Genomic DNA, 25,058 nt, shown 5'->3' with positions numbered 1-25,058 from the left:
TACAAATACATAAAGAATAATAGCTCCATTTCCCGACTGAAGAGCTAATATGTCTCTAGTCAGCACAGCTGGAGAATACAAATTGTCCACTCTTCAGACCGGAGCTGGCAGGATAGATGTATTTTGCTTAATAACGTTGTTGTTTTTTACGAAAAATTTGCTACGTGTGCAAAATAATGTGATATTACTGTTTGCATGATCGAACCCTATCATCACGTCGACAAGGAACATAAATAATGTATTCGTTTTCTACACGGAGCTCTTTTATTGTAACACCAACGTCTACACATGTCAACAACGGTAACTAAAAGTGTTTTGTGCAATATCCAAATTACAAGACCGTTTACTATTTCTTTGTCCACATTTTACAATCTCATTCTCGGGGTATTAAAGAGGACATGTGCCCAGGGATGATACGTTTGCTTGGGGATGAGCCAAACAGTATTTCATTAGATATCTGATCCATTGTAACAATATTTGGGGATTGGGCATTTTTTATTGCTCTTACTTGACTGGTGCAGGGGTCTCGCTCCCTGAAAATCTCTGTCTCTTCAAATTTAATTCAGTGACATGTCATACTTGAGGAAGGATATGGAAAATTGTGGTTTTAATAGAAGCCTTGTGTATTCTTGATTATAGTTAACAGGTAGCAAAGGTTTTGCAGGTAGGCAGCCCCCAGCTAGCTAAGTTATAACATTAGTGGTTTTCAGACCAGATTGATTGTGCACTGTACCATTTGATTGGGTCTAACAGTTCTCTCTATTCCACAGCACGAGTCTATGGCAGAACTGTGGTCAGCTATCTCTGCTGCTTTGCCTGTGACGGAGGCAGAATTTCCACTTGACTTCAGTGAAAAAGTTGAGCCTTCTGTGGTGGATGTGCTGAAACGTTGCAGGCAGCAGCTGTACACCAGTAGCGGTCGATGGAGGCAAAACGCTCAGATAATCTTGGACTTTTCCTGGGAGAAGCTCAATACAGGAACGTGGCGTGATGTGGACAAGGAGTGGAGGTGTTTGTATTCATATGGCTGCCTGTTCAAAGTAGCTGCCCTATGCCGTGATGATGCCTCACCAGCTACAGTGCAGGAGGCCATACGGACATGTGACTTGGGCCTGCTCATGGGGGCAGCCATCATGGACAATATTTTACAAACCATTGTAAAGATCCTGCAAAATGAAATCGGGAAGAGGCATTCCAATGAGGAGGATCCTAGTGAAGGAGTTAGTGCCAAGGTTGATTTCATATCTTATATTGTGTATGTTGTGGCCTCTTGCTTTCTAACCAGTCTATGAGCCTGTGTCATATCCCTTTTGTTTTTTCTCATAATTTTCTTAAAGGCTAGTAGGCTATTTTAGTTTAGTTGCTTTGCATATTGCTTATTCTCCAAGTCAAACTGTGTGTTAGATTATGCTATGTTTAAATTCTTGTCAACAGAAAATGAAGGTTGACTGTGTGTCAGTGCCTGTGGTCAAGCAGGCTCTGGCAGTACCAAGGATACACTGCCCATCATTGGAGAGCTTCAAGAAAGACTACTTGGATCCCCAAAAGTCAGTCATATTAGAGGGTATCATAGATCACTGGCCAGCCTTCAAAAACCACCCTTGGAGGTACCTTTTTCTATATTTTGTGTCCCTTTCCCTTACCTTCTCATAGTCCCCTAGACACCTCTGTTGATTTTTGTTGATTTTGTTTTCTCCCTTTGCAAAGCATAGAATACCTGCAAACTGTTGCTGGTTGTCGGACTGTACCTGTTGAAGTATGCTCAAGATATACCGATGAGGAATGGTCACAGACACTCCTTACGGTCAATGAATTCATCGATCGCTATATTGTTGTGAAAGTAAGTACTTCCTCGTGAAAAATATTGCCCCAAGAATAAGCCAAGGATAGACTTTTTTCACTCAAAGCCTAATCCTACTCTCTCTCACTCACATTAGGACACATCAAGTTTGGGATATCTTGCTCAGCACCAGCTATTTGATCAGGTTGGTTATTGCCCTGTCCTGTTTTTACATAACACATTTGAGTGAGGATGTCAGTGTTGATTATATACTTAACTAAAATAAACACATGTAAATTGATGCTTTCATGACCTGAAATAAAATATCCCAGAAATGTTTCTCTCAAATGTTGTGCAGCAATTTGTTTACATCCCTCTTTGTGAGCATTCTTTTGCCAAGATAATCTATCGACCTGACAGGTATGGCATATCAATAATATAATAATATATGCCATTTAGCAGACGCTTTTATCCAAAGCGACTTACAGTCATGTGTGCATACATTCTACGTATGGGTGGTCCCGGGGATCGAACCCACTACCCTGGCGTTACAAGCGCCATGCTCTACCAACTGAGCTACAGATCAATACAGGTGTACCTTGTGCTGGGGATAAAGGATCACTGTAAAATGTGCCGTTTTGTCACACAACACAATGCCACAGATGTCTCAAGTTCTGGGGGAACGTGCAATTGGCATTGCTCTCCAGTGGGTGGGCCTATGCCCACCCATGGCTGCACCCCTGCCCAGTCATGTGAAATCCATAGATTAGGGCCTAATGAATTTATTTCAATTGACTTATTTCCTATATGATCTGTTACTTAGTGAAATTGTTGCATGTTGCAGTTATATTTTTGTTCACTACAAAACTAAAATACAGCAAATGTACATTTTACTGGAAATGTAGGATACAGGCTTCTGTAATCCTTGCCTCTATTTTTTATTGTACAAAATATACATTTAAAGCATACACGTTTGTTACAAAAACAGTTGTGTTCAATGTACTCTTCTCCAAGGTCCCCGAGCTGAAAGACGACATCCGTATCCCTGACTACTGTTGTCTTGGTGAGGGAGATGAAGATGACATCACAATCAATGCTTGGTTTGGGCCAGGAGGTACAGTGTCCCCCCTTCATCAGGATCCTCAACAGAACTTCCTGGCTCAGGTGAGTCCAACACATCCAGCGAGTAGGATCAGACTCACAGCAATTTGGACCCTGCCAGAGATGTGATCCTGTATTTTTGCCAATCATAATTTGGTGACATGGTTTCCCTATTGTGTACTAGGTGGTTGGGAGAAAGTACATTCGTCTGTATTCCCCTGAGGAAACTGAGAAACTCTACCCTCACCAATTGCAGCTCCTACACAACACTAGTCAGGTTAAAATTACATTTAATCTCTTCATGCACCAGATCTATGATCTTAAAAACAATCTAGCATATAAGTGTTCCACCTAAACTGTTAGTGCTGCATACTTTGAATGGGAGAAATTAGTAAAGTGTTTTCCATTTAAACACAAAGCTTTCTTTAATGCAGGTAGAGGTGGAGAGCCCAGATGTGGTGCGATTCCCAGAGTTTGTGAAGGCTCCCTACCTAGAGTGTGTGTTGCAACCTGGGGAGGTCTTGTTCATCCCAGTCAAGCACTGGCATTACGTGCGTTCTTTGGAGCTCAGCTTTTCTGTGAGCTTCTGGTGGTCATGACCCATGAGGGATCCAGATTCAGGTTGTTTTTAGTCAGAATTTTAGTTATTGCAGTGGCCTTGTAAAATGCAAGTCCTGTGCTCACGCATGTTGTGACTCAAGTCTGAATGTTATTTTCATAAACAATCATTAACATGTCTGTCCTTTCATTGCTTCGGCACTGAGCCTCGCCCACCAAATGGCTTTCAAAACACCTGATTCTATAAACAAATTCATGGTCACGTGTCAAATGGTAATTCAAAAAGGAATAAGGTTGGAAACAAGTCCCAATCTACATAGTTCGCAACTTAAAGGCAATTAATATTGAAGACTTACGGGAAATCTGCTCAACTCAACTTAAGTAGAGGAAAATAGCCTATCGCATAATTAAAAGTATCCAACCTCATATCCATGACAAAGGAAAGCCAGTTGTATTCAATCTGTCAACACTTGAATGTGATTATGGCACACATTGAATGCCAAGCTACCTGCATGATTGGCGCTTGCTTCCACTCATTACTACATTACATGAAGGAGCAGTTGATGTATGCTCATGGAGTTGTTAACCATTTCATATGATAGGGTATGCTTTTTCAAATTAGCATATTTAATTGTTCCTGCAGATACTCAGATTAGGTCATTTCCATAATTTATTCAAATAAGGCAGTACTATTCTAATTTAACAACCTAATGAACCACAGGCACAAATGATGTAGACACAGCTTTCCATTTAAACTGCCTGAAAGAATGATTGTAGTTGCCACACTTCCCAGAATTGCTCCCCTAGAAAGTAACTTAATAAAATTAAGATAATCAAGTTAAGAGGAGCTCACGGGAGACCATTGACAATTCAATGAAAGATGTTCTCCTGAAAGTATCTAACATTTGATATACAATTATAAAAACGTTTTCAACTTTCAAACTTAAGTAAATTGATTTGTACATTTGAATGAAGGAAAAACATTGTACTGAAAGTTCTGACAGCTATACATGCATCCGTGAGGTTATGACCTCCTGGTCCTCCGGGTCTGAGCTGTAGACCGAGGAGTGGGGGCCGTATTCTCTTTGGCTGCTGACTGAGTCTCGCTCTGAGAGGACGGAGATCTATACACATCTATAGGGAAGAGAAGGGGAAATTAAATCATATGAATGACTAGATAAGGTAGGTAAATATGTTTATTCTTTGTCTGAGTCGAAACAGATGAAAGTGATATGTATACACAGACCTTTATACAAACTATTATAGACTATCATGGTACAACTTGTGTTGCAATTCTTTGATCAGTGTAACATTATTACCTGGGATCTCATGTGGCCAGAAGTCCTCACAGGCAGGGCATCGTGGATCAGTCCTTCCTTTGAAGTATCTGGCGACACAAGGGGTGTGGATTTTGATGCCACATGTAGGATTTTCACACATCTGGCACTGAGAGGTAAAAAAGACCAGATTATTACAAAAATGATGCATGAAACCAAATGCTTTGCCAAGAAAGCCAGGCTATATCAGTGGTGTCAATCCCATTTTAAATTCAGTCAACATATTTTGAGTAGCAACTACACCAATCATGAGAAGCATATCCAACATAACATTAAACATTCATATCTACCTTTGAACAGAGAGCAGAGGATTGAGAAAAGTGAGTTTGGGAATCTGACAAAAATCAGATGTTCCACCAATTTGGATTTGACACGGGGTCCAATTTAGCTAGCAGGAGGAATACATTAGATGCAACTTATTTACTGTAATTTAAATTGAAGTTTACCTGCAAGGCCACATTGTGACAGATGTGGCAGACCTTGACCTGGTCTTGATACAACATCCGAATATATTGCTCCATCTCCATTATACATCGAGTGGAGAGAGAGTAGTCACCATTTTTCTGAAGAAAAGATAAAACACAGATTGCAAGTCAATCAGTGGCACAAGAACGTGAGTGCCCACAAGAAGCAATAACTGCATGCATAGAATGGGTCTTCAGAGACGGCACCTCATTCAGCCACTTATCCTGAACAAGCCTGTTCAGTACATGTTCCGTTTCTCTTTTCTTTAGCTTCTTTGTCTGGAGGCTGTCGGCACAGTTAAGAATGTCTGTGGAAGAGGCGGTTCCATTGTCAGAGTCCACAATCAGGTCCATCTAAAAAAAAGTATAAGAACATGCCAGTTATTAGAGATATTCAAATGTTATTTAAGTCTTGTCAGTCATTAGCATTTACTAAAAACAGCCTACTCACTGTTTTTCGGAATAATTCCAACTCGTTGTCTGCATAATCAGTTGACATCCTGGTCACATCAGTTTCAGCCATGTTCACCTGGACGGGAGAAGATGTCAACAGGACAAATAAGAGCAGTTCATGATGGTTGTAGTAGTAAAATAACTTTGAATTAATTGTATTAGTGTCACTAACCAAAGCATGGTATTGAAGACCATCCTCCTCAGATATCCCTTTTCTGATCTGCATGAACATGGGCTGTAGTTGGGCATTGATAACCTCAATGAATTCATCAAGTTTATCATGAGCATAGTGTGCTGTATAAAAAGGGGTACATGTGAGTGAGTGGCCCTCAACAAAAACAGACCTAGATTAAGCCTATTCCTGGACTTAAAGGCACTTTCAATAGAGAATATCTATTGTGTCTAGAAAACTGGACCTTTGAGTTTAAGGGTTTACCATGCTGACACAAAATTAACAGTAGAGGACCCGGGGCAAAATAGTATGCAGCTATGCTGTTCTTACCACCGTGTGTCTCACAGCAATGCCGGTGGAGAGCCCTTGCCTTGGCACCATCAATGATCCCATTGACCATCATGGTTTGCAGGAACCTTTTATGGCTTTCTCCCAGTGGTCGAGCCATGGTGCAAGGAAAGCCCTAGAAAACATTCAACAACTATTTTGAATAAGCAGCATTTGAGGGTGTGAGATTCCATTGGACCCTCACACGATGTGGTTGACCAAGAATTGCTAGTGCCTGGGCACACACATCGACAAGGTTAGGAGAATTAGCGTAGCAGGTTAGGAGACGGAGGTTGATGTTAGGAAAAGATCTGCTATGAAAATCACTGTAACAACGTGGGCTGAAAAGATATGTATATAAAGACAAAATACTGGTCCGTTTCTTTACCGTTTTTAATGTATTCTTCACATTGCTCATTCTACTATTTTTATTTAACTAGGCAAGTCGGTTAAGAACAAATTCCAAAACACTAACGACACTTGGCCAATTGCGTGCCACCCTATAGGACTCCCAATCACGGCCGGTTGTGATACAGCCTGAAATCGAACCAGGGTCTGTAGTGACGCCACTAGCACTGAGATGCAGTGCCTTAGACTGCTGTGCCACTCGGGAGCCCCATAATATACTGTATCTACCACTGTACATTGCATTTTGTTAGCGACACTGGATTCTCGACATAGGTCACTGTAATATGTCTAATGCTGTATATTACACATTATTTGGAAATATATTTTTGGTGTCCTCAAGGTATTCAGACCCCTCGACTTACAAATGTTATTTGTCACATGTGCCGAATACAACAGTTACAGTTAAATGCGTACTTACAAGCCATTAACCAACAATGCAGTTTAAAAAAAATAAGTGTTAAGAGTCTTCTTAGGTATGACGCTACAAGCTTGGCACACCTGTATTACTGGAGTTATTCCCATTCTTCTCTGCTGATCCTTTCAAGCTCCGTCAGGTTTTATGGGGAGTGTTGCTGCACAGCTATTTTCAGGTTTCTCCAGAGATGTTTGATCGGGTTCAAGTCCGGGCTCTGGCTGGGCCACTTAAGGACATTCAGAAACTTGTCCCGAAGCCACTTCTGCAATGTCTTGGCTGTGTGCTTAGGGTTGTTGTCCTGTTGGAAGGTGAACCTTTGCCCCAGGCTGAGGTCCTGAGTGCTCTGGAGCAGGTTTTCATTAAGGATCTCTCTGTACTTTGCTCCGTTCATCTTTGCCTCGATCCTGACTAGTCTCCCAGTCCCTGCCACTGAAAAACATCCCAACAGCATGATGCTGCCACCACACTTCCTCCAGGTTTCCTCCAGACTTGAAGCCTGGAATTCAGGCCAAAGAGTTCTCTTGGTTTCATCAGCCCAGAGAATCTTGTTTCTCATGGTCTGAGTATCTTTTGGTGCCTTTTTGCAAACTCCAAGCAGACTGTCATGTGCCTTTTACTGAGGAGTGGCTTCTGTCTGGCCAATCTACCATAACGGCCGGATCGGTGGAGTGCTGCAGAGATGGTTGTCCTTCTGGAAGGTTCTCCCATCTCCACAGAGAAACTCTAGAGCTCGGGTTCTTAGTCCCCTCCCTGAAGTTGTGGAAACATGTCAAGGGTGCTTCACCCACCACCTGCCAACCCCTCTTTTACACTACTGCTACTCTGTTCATCATATATGCATAGTCACTTTAACCATATCTACATGTACATACTACCTCAATCAGCCTGACTAACCGGTGTCTGTATGTAGCTTCGCTACTGTATATAGTCTGTATTTTTACTGTTGTTTTATTTATTTACTTACCTATTGTTCACCTAACACCTTTTTTGCACTATTGGTTAGAGCCTGTAAGTAAGCATTTCTGTAAGGTCTACGGCGCACTTGACAAATAAACGTTGATTTGATGATCAATGGAAACAGGATGCACAAACTCTAATTTCGAGTCTCACAGCAAAGGGTCTAAATACTCGTGTAAATAAGGTATGTTTTTAATTTTAATACATTTGCAAAATTTCTAAAAAACTGTTTTTACTTTGTCATTGTGAAGTATTGTGTGTAGATTACTGAGGATTTGTATTTATTTAACCCATTGTATAATAAGCCTGCAACGTAACAAAATGTGGAAAAAGTCAAGGGGTGTGAATACTTTCCCTTGGCACTGTATGCAGATTGCATATTGATTACGATGACCATGTTACATGCACACCTAATCTCCCATTATTACACAGGATACTCAAGTACTCTGTTTTTGAGTTGACGCATATACACATCATATCCTGTTTACAATAAACCCAAAAAACGTATATTGCTGTTATGGCAAACCGATAACATGCCTGTGATATGCTTATGTTAGACGGGATACTGTGGCATGTAAACATCTTATCCCGTTTACTGTAGATTTATGAGCAGGCTCAGTTTTACATATCATGGGTGCTGTTATGTGTTGTGTTTTTATCCCATTGTTAAATAAATCACTTCAAAAAGTACACCACCTGTGCAGTTCTGCCATAATACTTAATTTTAAGCTGATACATTGAAATACTGTCTACCTGCATAAGTGTCGAAGATATCCCATTACACATGCATTGCTATTTTCTCAAGAGATTAAATAAATAATTTGTCCACTCCTGTTCGAGACTAAATGAACATTTGTTGTACCATTAAGAAGTGCATAATTCTGCCGGAGTTATAATATATGAATATATAGTACATGTTAGAGGTTAAAGGCCTACAGTCAGTGTCCATATCAGTTACTATTCCATTTCATCTTTAAGAATTTAAAGGAGCAATATATTGAGCGGGATATCAGGTGTAACGTTATGTAAACAACTCATCCTGAATAATACTAGGATATGAGCTACTATCCGGAATAATGATAAACGTGGTTATATAGGGGTTGTTAGCAAACTGTCTGGAGATGTTCTGACATTATTTCCTGTTTTTTATATGTGTAGTTGTTTGACATGTTTGCTTCACTGTTAGGAGCTAGTAACACAGGCATATCGCTGCATCCACCATAACTGCTACTGTGTACGGCAACGCGACCAATAAACTTTGATTTGGCAAGTCAGTTAACATTATTAACCAACGAAAGCTAACCAGCAGTAACAACAGGTCAGCAAATGTTCCGGGCAAAATAGACCAGCATATATCAAAAAACAAATAGATTAAAACTTTAAAACAACAGCATCTCCACTCACCAGGCAAGTGAGTCCTTGCTTTATTTTGGTTATTCTACTTCTGTCAAAAGTTAGCTAGCTAGCTTTGTTTACGCGGGTTGAACGTGAGACTTGAAAGGGCCTACCTCTTCCCTTGCAGTTACGTAAACAATGTTTCTGGAAAACCACCTTGAAGACAAGGTGCTACCGCCCCCAAGCGGACTGGTAGACCAAACTTAGTACATTCGCTCTGGTTTAGATTGGAAACTCAGTGGCTCAGTGTTCCATGTATTTATCTGCAACCGGAAAAATATTTCTAAATTATTAAGATGTCATTGATGAAATTTGAAGTTGGTAATCAACCATAAAACTAAAACAAAGCATGCGTGTGCGTGCGATATGATCATAAGAGGAGGGGGGACGACCAAAAGACCTTCCCATGAAAGGTGTGTCCTGTTGGAACTGTAATTTCCAGTAAGCAATTCGTAGTTGTCAAAATCGCAGCTATTTCTATAAAGTAATAGTAGCCTATTTTAATGTGCAGAAATTTAAACACTAACAGGAAACATTTTCTCTTTCTGATTTCAGATTGAATTATACTGTGTGGTTTACTCTCAAGTATTCAGCAACAATGTTTCTATTGCTTATTATAGTCACAAACCTTGGGACTTTGATAGCTGATGATGGTAAGCAGTCTTTTTTATATAGCCTATAAACATGTAAGTATATTTGACCACAGTATTTTTGCCTGATCATGATTAACATTTGACACGCTTTTTGTTTGTTAATTACTTGTAGCAATGAGTGACGGAAATCTTCAATGCTTCAACGACTATGACAAAAGTATGGTTTGTCATTTACAACTGACAAGTCTAAGTGTGCTGAATACAGCATGACATTGAAATTATTGGCCGCACAAAATAGGTAAGTTTATTTATTGTTTAAGTTTTTCTATTGTCGATGTTAATCTTACCAAGAAGTCATATTTCATTTCAAAACTGCAATCTTATTCAACTTATTTCCCAGAGGCAAGAATGATTGTACTTTCAAGGAAAAGGAGAGGCCCAATGATGTTTCCAAATGTGGATGCTCTATTGATCCAATGCACCTTATTATTGGGGAGGAGTTTAATGCAACACTTTGGAATTCTGGGAAGCGCTTAAACTCCAAAGTCCTCTGTATCAAATGCAGCACTGAGTTGCATCTACATACGCAGATTGCTATTTGAAAATGAATTACTGTTATAATGAATATTGCATGAAACTAAACCATGCTTTAATTGATTGATATGTCAAACCATCCCTATCGTTGCCCTGTACAGAAAAAAAACACAGTCCAAGAGGTGAAACCAACAGAAAATGGGAATTTCCTGGTCAAATGGAAGACAAACTTCCCTGATAATTAAGAGTTTTCTAAGAACTTGATTGCCGAATTGAGCTACAGAAAGAAAGGAGAAACAGATGAGGTAAAGAATGAGGATATAATAAATCCCTCATATTACATCATTCCAGTTTGCTATCACATCACCAAGACAACTTTCCCTCTGGCCCTTTCCTTTGTTCCTACAGGTGTCCAAAAATGAATCAACAACTTCCTATGAATTACTTGGCAGAGACTTGGAGCCAAACCCCATTTATGCTCTGAAGGTCAGAAACTATGCTGACTGGAGCAGCCGTTTCAGTGACTGGAGTGAAGAGTTGGAATTCACTAACCGTAAGTGATTAAATGAGATTTATCATCCATGGGTTTTCAAACCTTAATTCCACTTTCACCTTGTAGCTCATTGTATATTCTTCTCTGCTCTACAGCTGCATCATCTCGGAAAGTGCTCCAGATTGTCATTGTTTTCAGCTGCATTGCTGTTATCATCATCACAAGTGCTTTGTTTTGGTGCAGTGTTAGGTAAGTTATCCTGACATGTCTGTAGGTGACAGTATGTCTGTTTCCACAAACATATTTTATCATACAGCTTCATATTGGCCCTATAGACTTTCAAATCCTCATATTTTCCCCCTCTACAGACTCAAAACCAAGTTGTGGGATAATATTCCTAAATGTTCAAACCCAGACCTTTTGTACAGTGGGGCAAAAAAGTATTTAGTCAGCCACCAATTGTGCAAGTTCTCCCACTTAAAAAGATGAGAGAGGCCTGTAATGTTCATCATAGGTACACTTCAACTATGACAGACAAAATGAGGGAAAGAAAATCCAGAAAAATCACATTGTAGGATTTTTATGAATTTATTTGTAAATTATGGTGGAAAATAAGTATTTGGTCACCTACAAACAAGCAAGATTTCTGGCTCTCACAGACATGTAACTTCTTATTTAAGAGGCTCCTCTGTCTTCCACTCGTTACCTGTATTAACGGCACCTGTTTAAACTTGTTATCAGTATAAAAGACACCTGTCCACAACCTCAAACAGTCACTCCAAACTCCGCTATGGCCAAGACCAAAGAGCTGTCAAAGGACACCAGAAACAAAATTGTCGACCTGCACCAGGCTGGGAAGACTGAATCTGCAATAGGTAAGCAGCTTGGTTTGAAGAAATCAACGGTGGGAGCAATTATTAGGAAATGGAAGACATACAAGACCACTGATAATCTCCCTCGATCTGGGGCTCCACGCAAGATCTATAATAATAATATATATAATAATAATAATAATAAGATCTCACCCCGTGGGGTCAAAATGATCACAAGAACGGTGAGCAAAAATCCCAGAACCACACAGGGGGACCTAGTGAATGACCTGCAGAGAGCTGGGACCAAAGTAACAAAGCCTACCATCAGCAAGGGCATTGAAGATGAAATGTGGCTAGATCTTTCAGCATGGCAATGATCCCAAACACACCGCCCGGGCAACGAAGGAGTGGCTTTGTAAGAAGCAATTCAAGGTCCTGGAGTGGCCTAGCCAGTCTCCAGATCTCAACCCCATAGAAAATCTTTGGAGGGAGTTGAAAGTCCATGTTGCCCAGCAACTGCTCTAGAGGAGATCTGCATGGAGGAGTGGGCCAAAATACCAGCAACAGTGTCTGAAAACCTTGTGAAGACTTACAGAAAACATTTGACCTCTGTCATTGCCAACAAAGGGTATATAACAAAGTATTGAGATAAACTTTTGTTATTGACCAAATACTTATTTTCCACAATCATTTGCAAATAAATTCATTAAAAAATCCTACAATGTGATTTTCTGGATTTTTTTTCTCATTGTCTGTCATAGTTGAAGTGTACCTATGATGACAATTACAGGTCTCTCATCTTTTTAAGTGGGAGAACTTGCACAATTGGTGGCTGACTAAATACTTTTTTGCCCCACTGTATATGGTTCCAGGGGTACCTAAGGTGAGGCTCTATCTCCAATTATAAACTGGGTGGTTTGAGCCCTGAATGCTGATTGTCTGAAGGCCGTGATATATCAGACCGTATACCACAGGTATGACAACAAAAATAATTTTACTGTTCTAATTACGTTGGTAACCAGTTTATAATAGCAATAAGGCACCTCAGCGGTTTGTGCTGTATGGCCAATATACCACAACTAAGGGCTGTGTACAGGAACTCCACGTTGCGTTGTGCATAAGAACAGCCCTTAGCCGTGGCATATTGGCCATATACCACACCTCCTCAGGCCTTCCTGCTGAAATATTCTGTTTAAATCAACTGTAAACCTTCATTACTTTCCTACTGTAATTCCTTCCATTTGTGTATTTGCATTTAGTGATGTTTGTTCTCCATCACAGGTATTGTCTCCTCCCAAAATACTTTTATCCTCCATCTATGTTGATTCTTTGAAAATGGACACTGAAGGAAAAACATGGTGAGCATATTGATGCAATATAAACATAGCAAAATTAAAAAGGCGTTTTCGTGTTGTCCTATTCGCGTCAGCATTCAAGTCCTTGCAATTAAAATAAGCTTTAGATCAATGTAACTTTCCCGCTGGTATTTTCCCTACAGGACAAACCCTGCGACAGTAGATGGGAGCAGTGGAAGAGGCCGTGGCTCAGAGCTTGACTCATCGTCTTCCCTGGTCATGCCCACACATGTTCCATAAGCCCGGAGCCTAGTAATGTGCAGATCATTAGCCATCTTCAAGAGGCCCTGAGCAAAGTCTTTCCCAGCCTTGTTCCTTTGGATGGGAATCCTCAGTCATTGCTCTTAGCCCCTCCTATGACAGATGATGGTACAGAAATGAACTGCCCTGAGTCAAATCGAGACATTGGTGTGTGTTCATCTGACGACAATCCTCTTCATTTCATGAGTGAGTCTGGAGGCTCTTGTTACAACAATATTACCTACTCCCCCTCAGTGCCCATCAACTCCCTTCAAGAGTTAACAAGCAAGACGTCCTCATTTCCTACACGGCCTCTGCTCTTTTGTAACTCCTCCTATTATTCTGGTGACGCTGATGTGTTGAAAAATGGCCATCCACAGCTGTTTCTTGGTACCGGTCAACAAGACCTTAACTTGTCCACTAATTGTGCAACCTTCTTGCAAACCGACAATTCATATCACCCGTGTGATGGCGCCAGTAATGATTCAGAGACTACCACGTCATCAGAGGACACCAGTCTGATCTACGGTTCTAACGTGTCCGATGTTATCAGTGTCGTTGCTGGATATCAGAGCTTCAGTGAGGCGGTTGGTAAGGACAGTGAGAGAGGAACTGATGCCTTCATAGATGTGCCACTGCCACTTAAGGGTTTCCAGGATGTGGACAGAGACCCGCTGATTTCCGATGTGGATCCATGTTACCATAGCCTGCCTGACCCTGGATGCAGCCTCCCCCCGAGTGATGGCAATTATCAGGCTTTACAGAGCCTGGCACAAAATTGCTCAGATCAGTGGGTTTCAGACAAACTGCTGAACAAATGTCTGGAGACTGAGATCCCTCAAAGCTCCATGGGGAACATGCCTCTAAATGTCATACCCAACTCACAGGGAGGACAATGTCGGATACCTGGAAGTCCCTTTCTTACTGTTTCTGTTCAGACCAAGCCATGCAAATAGACAATGACAGCTCTTATCATTGTGTGCGATTATACGGTAGACACTTTTGCACTTCACAATTTATTTTATTTTGGGGACTTGAGCTCATATATATATGTTTTTCTATATTATAAAAACAGTTTGAATACCATTCTGCCATGAAAATGCTGTAGTCTCAAGTTAAGAAATGTTCCACTTTTTGGATGTACTGCTTCTGTAAATAAACATTTGTGTGTGGGAAACTGCAACAGTTAATTGTTGAAGAGACACATCAAGGTCGGCAAACTAGTCTCCAGCCTCTAAAAGTTACTTCTCTTCTAATGGCTTCCAAAAATAGTCAAATAGTCAGACAGTTTCATTGCATCTGATGCTTGATAGACAAAATAGTGTTAACAGTACAACCCTCAAGCACGAGGTTGAATTTCTGAAGAAAAAAGTGGTAGGCCTAGTTCCTTATTGCGTTGTTTCTTGAAACAAGTACATTGCAGCTTCCATGGAAATACACGCCCACAAAGTAGAGCCAGCCTCTGATGTCATAGATGTGTTGCGAATCAGGTTAAACAAAAAAATGGCTTTGTTTAGGGTTATTTTCTGAGGATGAAGTTCATGTTTTGTAGTGTTTATTGTAGAAAACAAACACTTTTTGCCCTTCAAAGCTCTTCGCTTAACTGGTGAAGCTTGAATAAAGACTACCTGACTAGTGACACACATAGCGATGGTTTATCATGCAGAAAATTGTGAGGCGTTTGCCAGTTTAACCATCAATAATATTATACGGTTGCAATGACTGAAGAATGCAGCATAATTTCTTTCACAGTATTGTGGTGGTTTTGTGACAGGATGTTTTTGATCGAAGGCCAACATAGAAGTGTGGAGACACAGGGGGGGATTGTGTAAGGCCATTTTCACAGAGCCACAGGTCTGCTATGCCAACTTGTCATGCTTTTATTGAGCAAGTATGCAGGAATGCATGGTGCCATTCACAGCTATGTCATACTTCAAATGCTTTGGACAGGCAAAGGAAGTGATGGAATTTACTTTTCACAGGCCTCCTTGCTAAATTGAATTTTTTTGAGGACAAAAAGGCAGCTCAAAGGTCGTCTTGAAAATGTGAATTTATTGAGTTATTCTGTCATGGGCACTACTTTCTGTCATGGCCATTTAATAGCTCAAATACCTTGAGTTGAAGTCAGAAGTTTACATACACCTTAGCCAAATACACTTAAACACAGTTTTTCACAATTCCTGACATTTAATCAGAGTAAATATTCCCTGTCGTAGGTCAGTTGGGATCACCGCTTTATTTTAAGAATGTGAAATGTCAGAATAATAGCAGAGAATGATTTATTTGAGCTTTTATTTATTTCATCACATTCCCAGTGGGTCAGAAGTTTACATACAATCAATTAGTATTTGGTAGCATTGCCTTTAGATTGTTTAACTTGGGTCAAACGTTCCGGGTAGCTTTCCACAAGCTTCCCACAATAAGTTGGGTGAATTCTGGCCCATTTCTCCTGACAGAGCTGGTGTAACTGAGTCAGGTTTGTTGGCCTCCTTGCTCACACACGCTTTTTCAGTTCTGCCCAAAATAATTAATAGGCTTGAGGTCAGGGCCTTGTGATTTCCACTCCACTACCTTGACTTTGTTGTCCTTAAGTAGAGGTCGACCGATTAAACGGAATGGCCGATTAATTAGGGCCGATTTCAAGTTTTCATAACAATCGGAAATCTGTATTTTTGGGCGCGGATTTCCGATTATTATTATTTATTTTATTTTTTTGACCTTTTATTTAACTAGGCAAGTCAGTTAAGAACACATTCTTATTTTCAATGACTGCCATTTTCAATGACTGCCAGGGTAAATTGCTAGCTAGCATGAAACTTATCTTATAAAAAACAATCAATCATAATCACTAGTTATAACTACTAATCCAGTTTAGCAGGCAATATTAACCAGGTGAAATTGTGTCATTTCTCTTGCGTTCATTGCACGCAGAATCAGGGTATATACAACAGTTTGGGCTGCCTGGCTCATTGCGAACTAATTTGCCTAAATTGTACGTAATTATGACATACATTGAAGGTTGTGCAATGTAATAAGAATATTTAGACTTAGGGGTGCCACCCGTTAGATAAAATACCGAACGGTTCCGTATTTCACTTAAATAATAAACATTTTGTTTTCGAAAAGATAGTTTCCGGATTTGATCATATTAAAGACCAAAGGCTCGTATATCTGTGTGTTATTATGTTATAATTAAGTCTGATCTGATAGAGCAGTCTGACTGAGCAGCAGCAGGCCCGTAATCATTCATTCAAACAGCACTTTTATGCGTTTTTACCAACAGCTCTTCGCAAGCACAGCTCTGTTTATGACTTCAAGCCTATCAGCCTAATGGCTGGTGTAACCAATGTGAAATAGCAAGCTAGTTAGCTGGGTGTGCGCTAATACTGTTTCAAACGCCACTCGCTTTTAGATTTGGAGTAATTATTCCCCTTGCGCTGCAAGGGCCGTGGCTTTTGTGGAGCGATGGGTAACGATGCTTCAAGTGTGGCTGTTGTCGATGTGTTCCTGGTTCGAGCCCAGGTAGGGGCGAGGAGGGGGACGGAAGCTATACTGTTACACTGGCAATACTATAGTGCCTATAAGAACGTCCAATAGTCAAAGGTATATGAAATACAAATGGTATAGAGAGAAATAGTCCTATAAATACTATATTAACTACAATCTAATACTTCTTACCTTGGAATATTGAAGTCTCATGTTAAAAGGAACCACCAACTTTCATATGTTGGGATCAAATATCAAATCATAGACTTAATTATAACATAATAACACACAGAAATACGAGCCTTTGGTCATTAATATGGTCGAATCCGGAAACTATAATTTCAAAAACAAAACGTTTATTCTTTCAGTGAAATATGGAACCGTTCCGTATTTTATCTAACGGGTGGCATCCCTACTTCTAAATATTGCTGTTACATTGTACAAACTTCAATGTTATGTCATAATTACTTAAAATTCTGGCAAATTAGTTCGTAACGAGCCAGGCGGCCCAAACTGTTGCATATACCCCGACTCTGCGTGCAATGAATGCAAGAGAAGTGACACAATTTCACCTGGTTAATATTGCCTGCTAACCTGGATTTCTTTTAGCTAAATATTCAGTTTTAAAAATATGTACTTCTGTGTATTGATTTTAAGAAAGGCATTGATGTTTATGCTTAGGTACAGTCGTCCAACGATTGTGCTTTTTTCACAAATGCGCTTTTGTTAAATCATCCCCCGTTTGGAGAAGTTGGCTGTCTTTGTTAGGAAGAAATGGTCTTCACACAGTTCGCAACGAGCCAGGCGGCCCAAACCGCTGCATATACCGACTCTGTTGTAAGTGACATAATTTACCTAGTTAAAATAAATTCATGTTTGCAGGCAATATTAACTAAATATGCAGGTTTAAAAATATATACTTGTGTATTGATTTTAAAGAAAGGCATTGATGTTTATGGTTAGGTACACATTGGAGCAACGACAGTACTTTTTCGCGAATGCGCACCGCATCGATTATATGCAACGCAGGACACGCTAGATAAACTAGTAATATCATCAACCATGTGTAGTTCACTAGTGATTATGATTGATTGTTTTATAAGATAAGTTTAATGCTAGCTAGCAACTTACCGTGGCTGCTTACTGCATTCGCGTAACAGGCAGGCTCCTCATGGAGTGCAATGTAGTTAGAGCATTAGACTAGTTAACCGTAAGGTTGCAAGATTGAATCCCCGAGCTGACAAGGTAAAAATCTGTCTTCTGCCCCTGAACAAGCCAGTTAACCCCACCATTCCTAGGCCGTCATTGAAAATAAGAATGTGTTCTTGACTGACTTGCCTAGTTAATTACAGGTGTAAAAAACATGTTTAAAAAAAGAAATGAAATTAAAAATTGGCCAAATCGATGTCCAAAAATACTGATTTCCGATAGTTAGGAAAACTTGAAATCGGCCCTAATTAAATCGGCCATTCCGATTAATCGGTCGACCTCTACTCCAAAAAGTACGATCTTTGTCCCCGCGTGCAGTTGCAAACCGTAATCTGGCTTTTTGATGGCGGGTTTTGGAGCAGTGGCTTCTTCCTTGCTGAGCCGCCTTTCAGGTTATGTCGATATAGGATATATATACTTTTGTACCCGTTTCCTCCAGCATCTACACGAGTTCCTTTGCTGTTGTTCTGGGTTTGATTTGCACTTTACGCACCAAAGTACGTTCATCTCGAGGAAACAGAACGCATCTCATTACGGAGAGGTATGATGGCTGTGTGGTCCCATATTGTTTATATTTGCGTGCTATTGTTTGTACAGATGAATATGGTACCTTCAGGCACTTGGAAATTGCTCCCAAGGATGAACCAGACTTGTGGTCTTGGCTGATTTCCCCATGATGTCAAGCAAAGAGGCACTGAGTTTGAAGGTAGACCCTTGAAATACATCCACAGGTACACCTCCAATTGACTCAAATTATGTCAATTAGCCTATCAGAAGATTCTAAAGCCATGACATAATTTTCTGGAATTTTCCAAGCTGTTTAAAGGCACAGTCAACTTAGTGTATGTAAACTTATTTGACCCACTGGAATTGGGATACAGTGAATTGGAAGTGAAATAATCTGTCTGTAAACAATTGTTGGAAAGAATACTTGTGTCATGCACAAAGTAGATGTCCTAACAGACTTGTCAAGACTATAGTTTGTTAATTAACAAGACATTTTTGGAGTGGTTGAAAAATGAGTTTTAATGACTCCAACCTAAGTGTATGGAAACTTCCGACTTCAACTGTATATATTTCTCTGTGTTGCAGGTATGTTAAGCTTCGGTCCAGTTAGTTTTAGAAATACCAGGTGAGCACTTGTAGTTTCCAACAGGTAATGTACATTTCAGGACTTATACCACACATTCTTCTTTATGTTTGTATGCAAAGGATCAAGTTGCACAATTGACTAGAAAATAGCACAAAGGAAGAACACTTTAGGATTCTGATTATAATGCAATCAATACTCAATTACCTGTGAAGTACTGTGGGACCTCTGGTGCCCTCACTGGTCCCGCGCTTCTCTAAGGCTCCTCATCCACCTCTTTTATTTATGGGCCCTGCTCTTGAACCTTGCTTGGAAAACAAATGAACTGTAGTGATGTCACATCTTCCTGCCAGTGAGCAACATTAACATGTCCTTTTTAGAGGGAGAAAATATACATCACTTTTATGGAGTACTAACAATTAAATCACTTTTATCCGGTTCTTTTTAGCCTTCTATCTAAATTGTTGCAAGTGTAATAAAAAGTTTGACAAAGAAGCATTTTAAGGTGAGCATTTGTAATGGAAAATATTTTAGGCTGAAAGTCTGCATCACCTTTAGCAATATGTGCCCAGTGGTGTAAAGTAATTAAGTAAAAAAATACTTCAAAGTACTACTTAAGTAGTTTGAGGTATCTGTAGTTTACTTTACTATAACTCCACTACATTCTTAAAGAAAATCATGTACCCTGTATACCCCATACATTTTCCCTGACATGGTCTAATTCACGCATTTAAAGAGAACATCCCTGGTCATCCCCCCTGGTCATCCCTACTGCATCTGATCTGGCGGACTCAATAAACACAAATGCTTTGTTTGTAAATTATGTCTGAGTGTTGGAGTGTGCCCCTGGCTATCCGTAAATTTAAAAAGCAAGAAAATTGTGCCGTCTGGTTTGATTAATATAAGGAATTTGAAATGGTTTATACTTTTACTTTTATTTTTGATACCTAAATATATTTTAGAAATTACATTTACTTTTGATACTTAAGTATATTTAAAACCAAAAACCTTTTTTACTTTTACTCGAGTAGGATTTGACTTTCACTTGAATAAAAGTAAAGATTCCTTCATATAAAATGACTCAAGTATGACAATTAGGTACCTTTTCCACCACGGTATGTACCACACCTTTACTATGACGTACAGGACCAGAAAGGACTTGCAATAGAAAACAGCACGCGCAACCTATTGCCATGGTAGGAAAAAACGAGAAGTGCATTATCATGAAGATGCAAATGTCTCTGCTTGGACTAAGTTAACATATCCGTTTCCTGCATCTAAGAAAAGGAGAACCACAACAGTATAGGTGCTACCTGACAGTCTTTAGAAAGGAATAGTTGAAATAGTAGTTGAATTAGAGTACTTTGTATTGTATGATCAACATTACTGTTTCCTTCATTCTCATCTAAACTGGGGCCTACAGTGGTATTTTAGCACCATCTCCTGATCATAATGCATCTCACACAATTTATTTTACAAGTCAGTTAAGAACAAATTCTTATTTTCAATGACGGCCTAGGAACAGTGGGTTAACTGCCTGTTCAGGGGCAGAATGACAGATTTGTACCTTGTCAGCTTGAACTTGCAACCTTCCGGTTACTAGTCCAACGCTCTAACCACTAGGCTACCCTGCCGCCCCTCTGATATTGAATGTGCAATCTAGAACTTCAATTCCCAGTAAAAAAAATCTAGTGTTGCACTTGCCCAGTGACATCTACTAAACACTTTGGAAGACAAACTGAAGAAGAGGTACAAGTAAGCGCACTAGTTGGTTTAAATTAAAATAAATAAATAAATATTAGGTATAAGTAACCTATTTCCTGTCCTCTGTGGCAACGAGAAGGTACAAACACAATCAGATTATTTTTAAATTTACAATAGACAGTCGCTTTATTTATAACAGATACAAACCACCAAATCATTAACAGGCACTTAAGTATGCATGACTGACAACATATAGAATTGTAGAGCCAGTGACACATCAAATCATTGATTGGGTTAAGACGAACCGTCACTCCAAAACTAGCGGACTCATTGTCTACGCCTCCCTCTAAACCCCGCCCTTTACGGAAAAAATTATGCCAAAACTCAAATTGAAAAGACTGGCAGTGAAAGCAAAGAAACAGACATCAAAAGCAAAGATACGAGTAGCGTAACCAAAAGGTAGTAAATGCAGGCAAGAGCGTAGGCAAAATGTATTCAATAGGATTGGTTTCTGGGAAGGTTTAACCGGAAATGATTTTTGCATTCGTATTCAAATATGTTTTTTAATCATTTATCATAGAGTTGTGCTCTCGCTTTAAAGCATTCTCTACTTTATTTTTCATGTTCATGATTTATTTCCTTTTGAATTCAATACATATGGCGTAAAATTGACCCCATAGTTGTGGTGATGTTTTCATCTGATTGTCAAACAAATCACTTCAAAAAGTACACTACCCGCACAGTTCGATCCACCATAATTCCATAATAATTAATTTAGCTGACACATTGAAATACTGTCTGCTTGCATAACAGTGTCAAAGATATCACATTACACATGCATTGCTATTTTCTCAAGAGATGCTTCAAGAAAGAAATCATTTGTCCACTCCTGTTCCCGAGACAAAATGAATATTTGTTGTACCATTAAGTGGTGCATAATTCTGCCCGAGTTATATTATATTAAGCTATAGTACATGTTAGAGGTTAAAGGCCTACAATCAGTGTTTATATCAGTTACTATTCCATTTAATCCTTAAGAATTTAAAGTAGGAATTTTCATGGTTACATGGATACTCTTAAGCAGGATATCAAAGGTGCATGTAAAGAGCTTATCCAGAATAATACTGGAATATGAGCTACTATCCGGAATACTGATAAACGTGGTTATATAGGGGTTGTTAGTAGGCATGCATGATATATCGGTGAACATATAGGAATCGGCCGATATTAGCTAAAAATGCCAACTTCGGTATCGGCCCGATGTCTAGCTCAACGCTGATGTAAAAACAACTATGTCAAAGCTGACGTGCATACCTATATAAACGTAGGTACATGACGTAATGACGCCATGTAAAATTTTGCGCTACACGTGCAACACAGCATTCCTAACCTAGCCCACAATGCCTCCTGTGTGGATCGAGCAGTCAACAAGTCGAGCAGTCATTTGAAAGAGTAAGAACATTTCCGCAAGACAACTCAAAGGCGAAATCCATTCTCTGACGTGGGTGATGTTGGCTTTCGCCAACTGGTCGAGCACCAGTACACACTACCAAGTGCACTATTTTTCAGATTTTGCCCTACCGGATTTACACAGTAATGGCGTCACTGCTATTAGCTTCACAACATACATACTATGGAACGCCGTTTGGGTCTTTGCGTGTCAAAAAAGGCACAGTAGCACTGTCAAAGCTGTGCAAAAACACCAGCCTCATCTCGGGAGTTGATAGGCTTGAAGTCATAAACAGCGCAGTGCTTGGCGCACAACGAAGCGCTGCTGGCAAAACGCACGAAAGTGCTGTTTGAATTAATGTTTACGCGCCCGCTTCTGCCTACCACCGCACAGTCAGATACTTGTATGCTCAGTCAGATTATATGCAATGCAGGACACGCTAGATAATATCTAGTAATATCATCAACCATGTGTAGTTAACTAGTGATTATGATTGATTGTTTTTTATAAGATAAGTTTAATGCTAGCTAGCAACTTACCTTGGCTTACTGCATTCGGGTAACAGGCAGTCTCCTTGTGGAGTGCAACAAGAGAGAGGCAGGTGGTTATTGCGTTGGACTAGTTAACTGTAAGGTTGCAAGAGTGGATCCCCCGAGCTGACAAGATGAAAATCTGCCGTTCTTCCCCTGAACATGCAGTTAACCCACCGTTCCTAGGCCGTCATTGAAAATAAGAATGTGTTCTTAACTGACTTGCCTGGTTAAATAAAAGGTATAAAAATAATAATAATAATAAATATAAAGAATTGGCAAATCGGCGCCCAAAAATACTGATTTCCGATTGTTATGAAAACTTGAAATCGGCCCTAATTAATCGGCCATTCAGATTAATCGGTCGACCTCTAATCTATACCTTATGTAATGCCTTATTGGAACAAATGTATTGATAATATCTGTTGGAAAAAAGTTTGGATGTTGCCACACACATACCTACTTGTTAAAAAGAATTAAGGAAGTTTCCTTTATAATATTTATGAATATTACCCCGCCAACCACTATATGAAGAAGTTTAAAGAAAACATCAACTCAAATTGTTCCTTTTGTAATGACCACCCAGAAACAGTGTTGCATCTTTTTTGGCATTGTATTCATGTAAGAAAACTGTGGCAAGACATCAGTATATTTATAATTGAACACATTTATGAAGATCTTACACTATTGTGGCGAGATGTACTGCTTGGATTCTTAACCTACGATAGAAATAAGCGCAACAATTTTATGTCATTAATTTAATTATTATTTTGGCCAAATTTCATATTCACAAATGTAAATTTACAAATGAAACAGAACATTGTCTTACCTTACAAAAATAAATTGTATTTTAGTGGAGTATTTTAAGACAATTAAATACTCCACTAAAAAAAATCTGCTCGAATAATAAGTGTATGTATGTCTCTTACACAGAACCCAAACCCGCTGCGCGCGTCGACATTGTACATACATTTATTTTGTCCCCCTACACCAAATGCGATCACGACACTCAGGTTAAAATATCAAAACAAGCTCTGAACCAATGACATTAATTTGAGGACAGGTCAAAAAGCATTTATAGCAATTTAGCTAGTTAGCTTGCTAGTTAATTTGTCCTATTTAGCTAGCTTGCTGTTGCTAGCTATTTTGTCCTGGGACATAAACATTAGGTTATTTTTTTTACCTGAAATGCATAAGGTCCTCTACTCCGACAATTAATCCACACATAAAATGGTCAACCGAATTGTTTCTAGTCATCTCTCCTCCTTCCAGGCTTTTTCATCTTTGAACTTATATGGTGAAGGGCATTTAAAAACTTTCACAGTATTACCACTACAACCTGCAACACAGTTCGTCTTTCAATCACCCACGTGGGTATAACCAATGCAGAGATGGCACGTGGGTATCTGCTTCTATAAACCAATGAGGAGATGGGAGAGGCAAGACTTGCAGCTTGATCTGCATCTGAAATAGAAAGGAGTTCTATTTTTAGCATTGCAGACCCGCACGAGCAGTGTGGGTGCAATAATTGAATAACATAGATTCCTAATTTTATTTTACAACGCGAGCGGTGTAGTCAGGGTATTATGGTCCTTGTGTAGTGTGATATTGTACTTTGTATATTAGTTATATATACTTGTGTTCCCACATGTACTTCCTATATTGATTTGTTGTTAAAAAAATAAAATAAAAAATGTTTGCAAACAGAAAAAATATATAAAATATGCTTGTGTAAGGCAACGCGACCAATAAACCATTTAAACCATTAAACTAACCTTAGCCAACGAAACAGTGACAACAGCAAATGTTCCGGATAAAATAGACCAGCTCCTTAGCATATATACATATTTAAACTTCAAACAACAGCAACCTCACTAACCTGGCAAATCATTCGTTGCTATGTTTTGTTCATGCTGGTTCCTTCTCCTTCTGTCAAAAGCTAGCTAGCTAGCTGGCTTTGTTTACGCGGGTTGAACGTGAGACTTGAAAGGGCCAACCTCTTCCCTTGCAGTTACGTTAACGGTGTTTCTGGAAAACCACCTCGAAGCCAAGGTGCTACCGCCCCCAAGCGGACTGGTAGACCAAACTTAAGTACATTAGCTCTGGTTTAGATTGGAAACTCAGTAGCTCAGTGTTCCATGTCTTTATCTGCAACCGGACTTCCCGGCAATAGATCAAGTTGCAAAAACATTGCA

General features: G+C 39.6%; 2 protein-coding genes and 1 long non-coding RNA gene across 8 annotated transcripts; 2 read left to right on the top strand and 1 right to left on the bottom strand.

Moving 5' to 3' along the window:
• Window positions 1-224: 224 nt before the first annotated feature.
• On the top strand, window positions 225-10,495 carry LOC124015143 (lysine-specific demethylase 8). Of its 3 annotated transcripts, XR_006835103.1 has the most exons (9): window positions 225-300; window positions 771-1,232; window positions 1,435-1,607; window positions 1,708-1,840; window positions 1,938-1,985; window positions 2,795-2,944; window positions 9,923-10,020; window positions 10,133-10,258; window positions 10,361-10,495. XR_006835103.1 is itself a non-coding variant. In XM_046330115.1 (8 exons), the coding sequence occupies exons 1-8, from the start codon at window positions 289-291 to the stop codon at window positions 3,478-3,480; spliced, it is 1,236 nt and encodes a 411-aa protein (XP_046186071.1). In that variant the 5' UTR covers window positions 225-288; the 3' UTR covers window positions 3,481-3,615. The 3 variants fall into 3 exon arrangements, 2 of the variants coding, with proteins under 2 accessions (XP_046186071.1, XP_046186072.1); XM_046330115.1 differs by lacking the exons at window positions 9,923-10,020; window positions 10,133-10,258; window positions 10,361-10,495 and adding exons at window positions 3,066-3,158; window positions 3,316-3,615; XM_046330116.1 differs by lacking the exons at window positions 225-300; window positions 9,923-10,020; window positions 10,133-10,258; window positions 10,361-10,495 and adding exons at window positions 413-664; window positions 3,066-3,158; window positions 3,316-3,615.
• On the bottom strand, window positions 4,092-24,876 carry LOC124015144 (non-structural maintenance of chromosomes element 1 homolog). 4 transcript variants are annotated; one of them, XM_046330119.1, is made up of 10 exons: window positions 24,743-24,876; window positions 24,047-24,327; window positions 19,387-19,487; window positions 6,196-6,328; window positions 5,866-5,987; window positions 5,692-5,769; window positions 5,448-5,594; window positions 5,223-5,339; window positions 4,759-4,885; window positions 4,092-4,573 (listed from the first exon to the last, which is right to left on the bottom strand). In XM_046330119.1, the coding sequence occupies exons 4-10, from the start codon at window positions 6,311-6,313 to the stop codon at window positions 4,464-4,466; spliced, it is 819 nt and encodes a 272-aa protein (XP_046186075.1). In that variant the 5' UTR covers window positions 6,314-6,328; window positions 19,387-19,487; window positions 24,047-24,327; window positions 24,743-24,876; the 3' UTR covers window positions 4,092-4,463. The 4 variants fall into 4 exon arrangements, with proteins under 4 accessions (XP_046186075.1, XP_046186076.1, XP_046186073.1 ...); XM_046330120.1 differs by lacking the exon at window positions 24,047-24,327 and having other exon boundaries at window positions 24,743-24,760; XM_046330117.1 differs by lacking the exons at window positions 19,387-19,487; window positions 24,047-24,327 and having other exon boundaries at window positions 24,743-24,845.
• LOC124015145 lies at window positions 12,615-13,523 on the top strand. Its single transcript, XR_006835104.1, has 3 exons — window positions 12,615-12,773; window positions 13,081-13,157; window positions 13,298-13,523. It is a non-coding gene; the product is annotated as an uncharacterized LOC124015145 (long non-coding RNA).
• Window positions 24,877-25,058: the final 182 nt, after the last annotated feature.

The sequence above is a fragment of the Oncorhynchus gorbuscha genome, linkage group LG26 (genome assembly GCF_021184085.1).
Source record: "Oncorhynchus gorbuscha isolate QuinsamMale2020 ecotype Even-year linkage group LG26, OgorEven_v1.0, whole genome shotgun sequence".
Lineage (NCBI taxonomy): Eukaryota > Metazoa > Chordata > Actinopteri > Salmoniformes > Salmonidae > Oncorhynchus > Oncorhynchus gorbuscha.
Note: the sequence above shows the minus strand (reverse complement) of the source record. Positions and strands in the feature narration are given on the sequence as shown.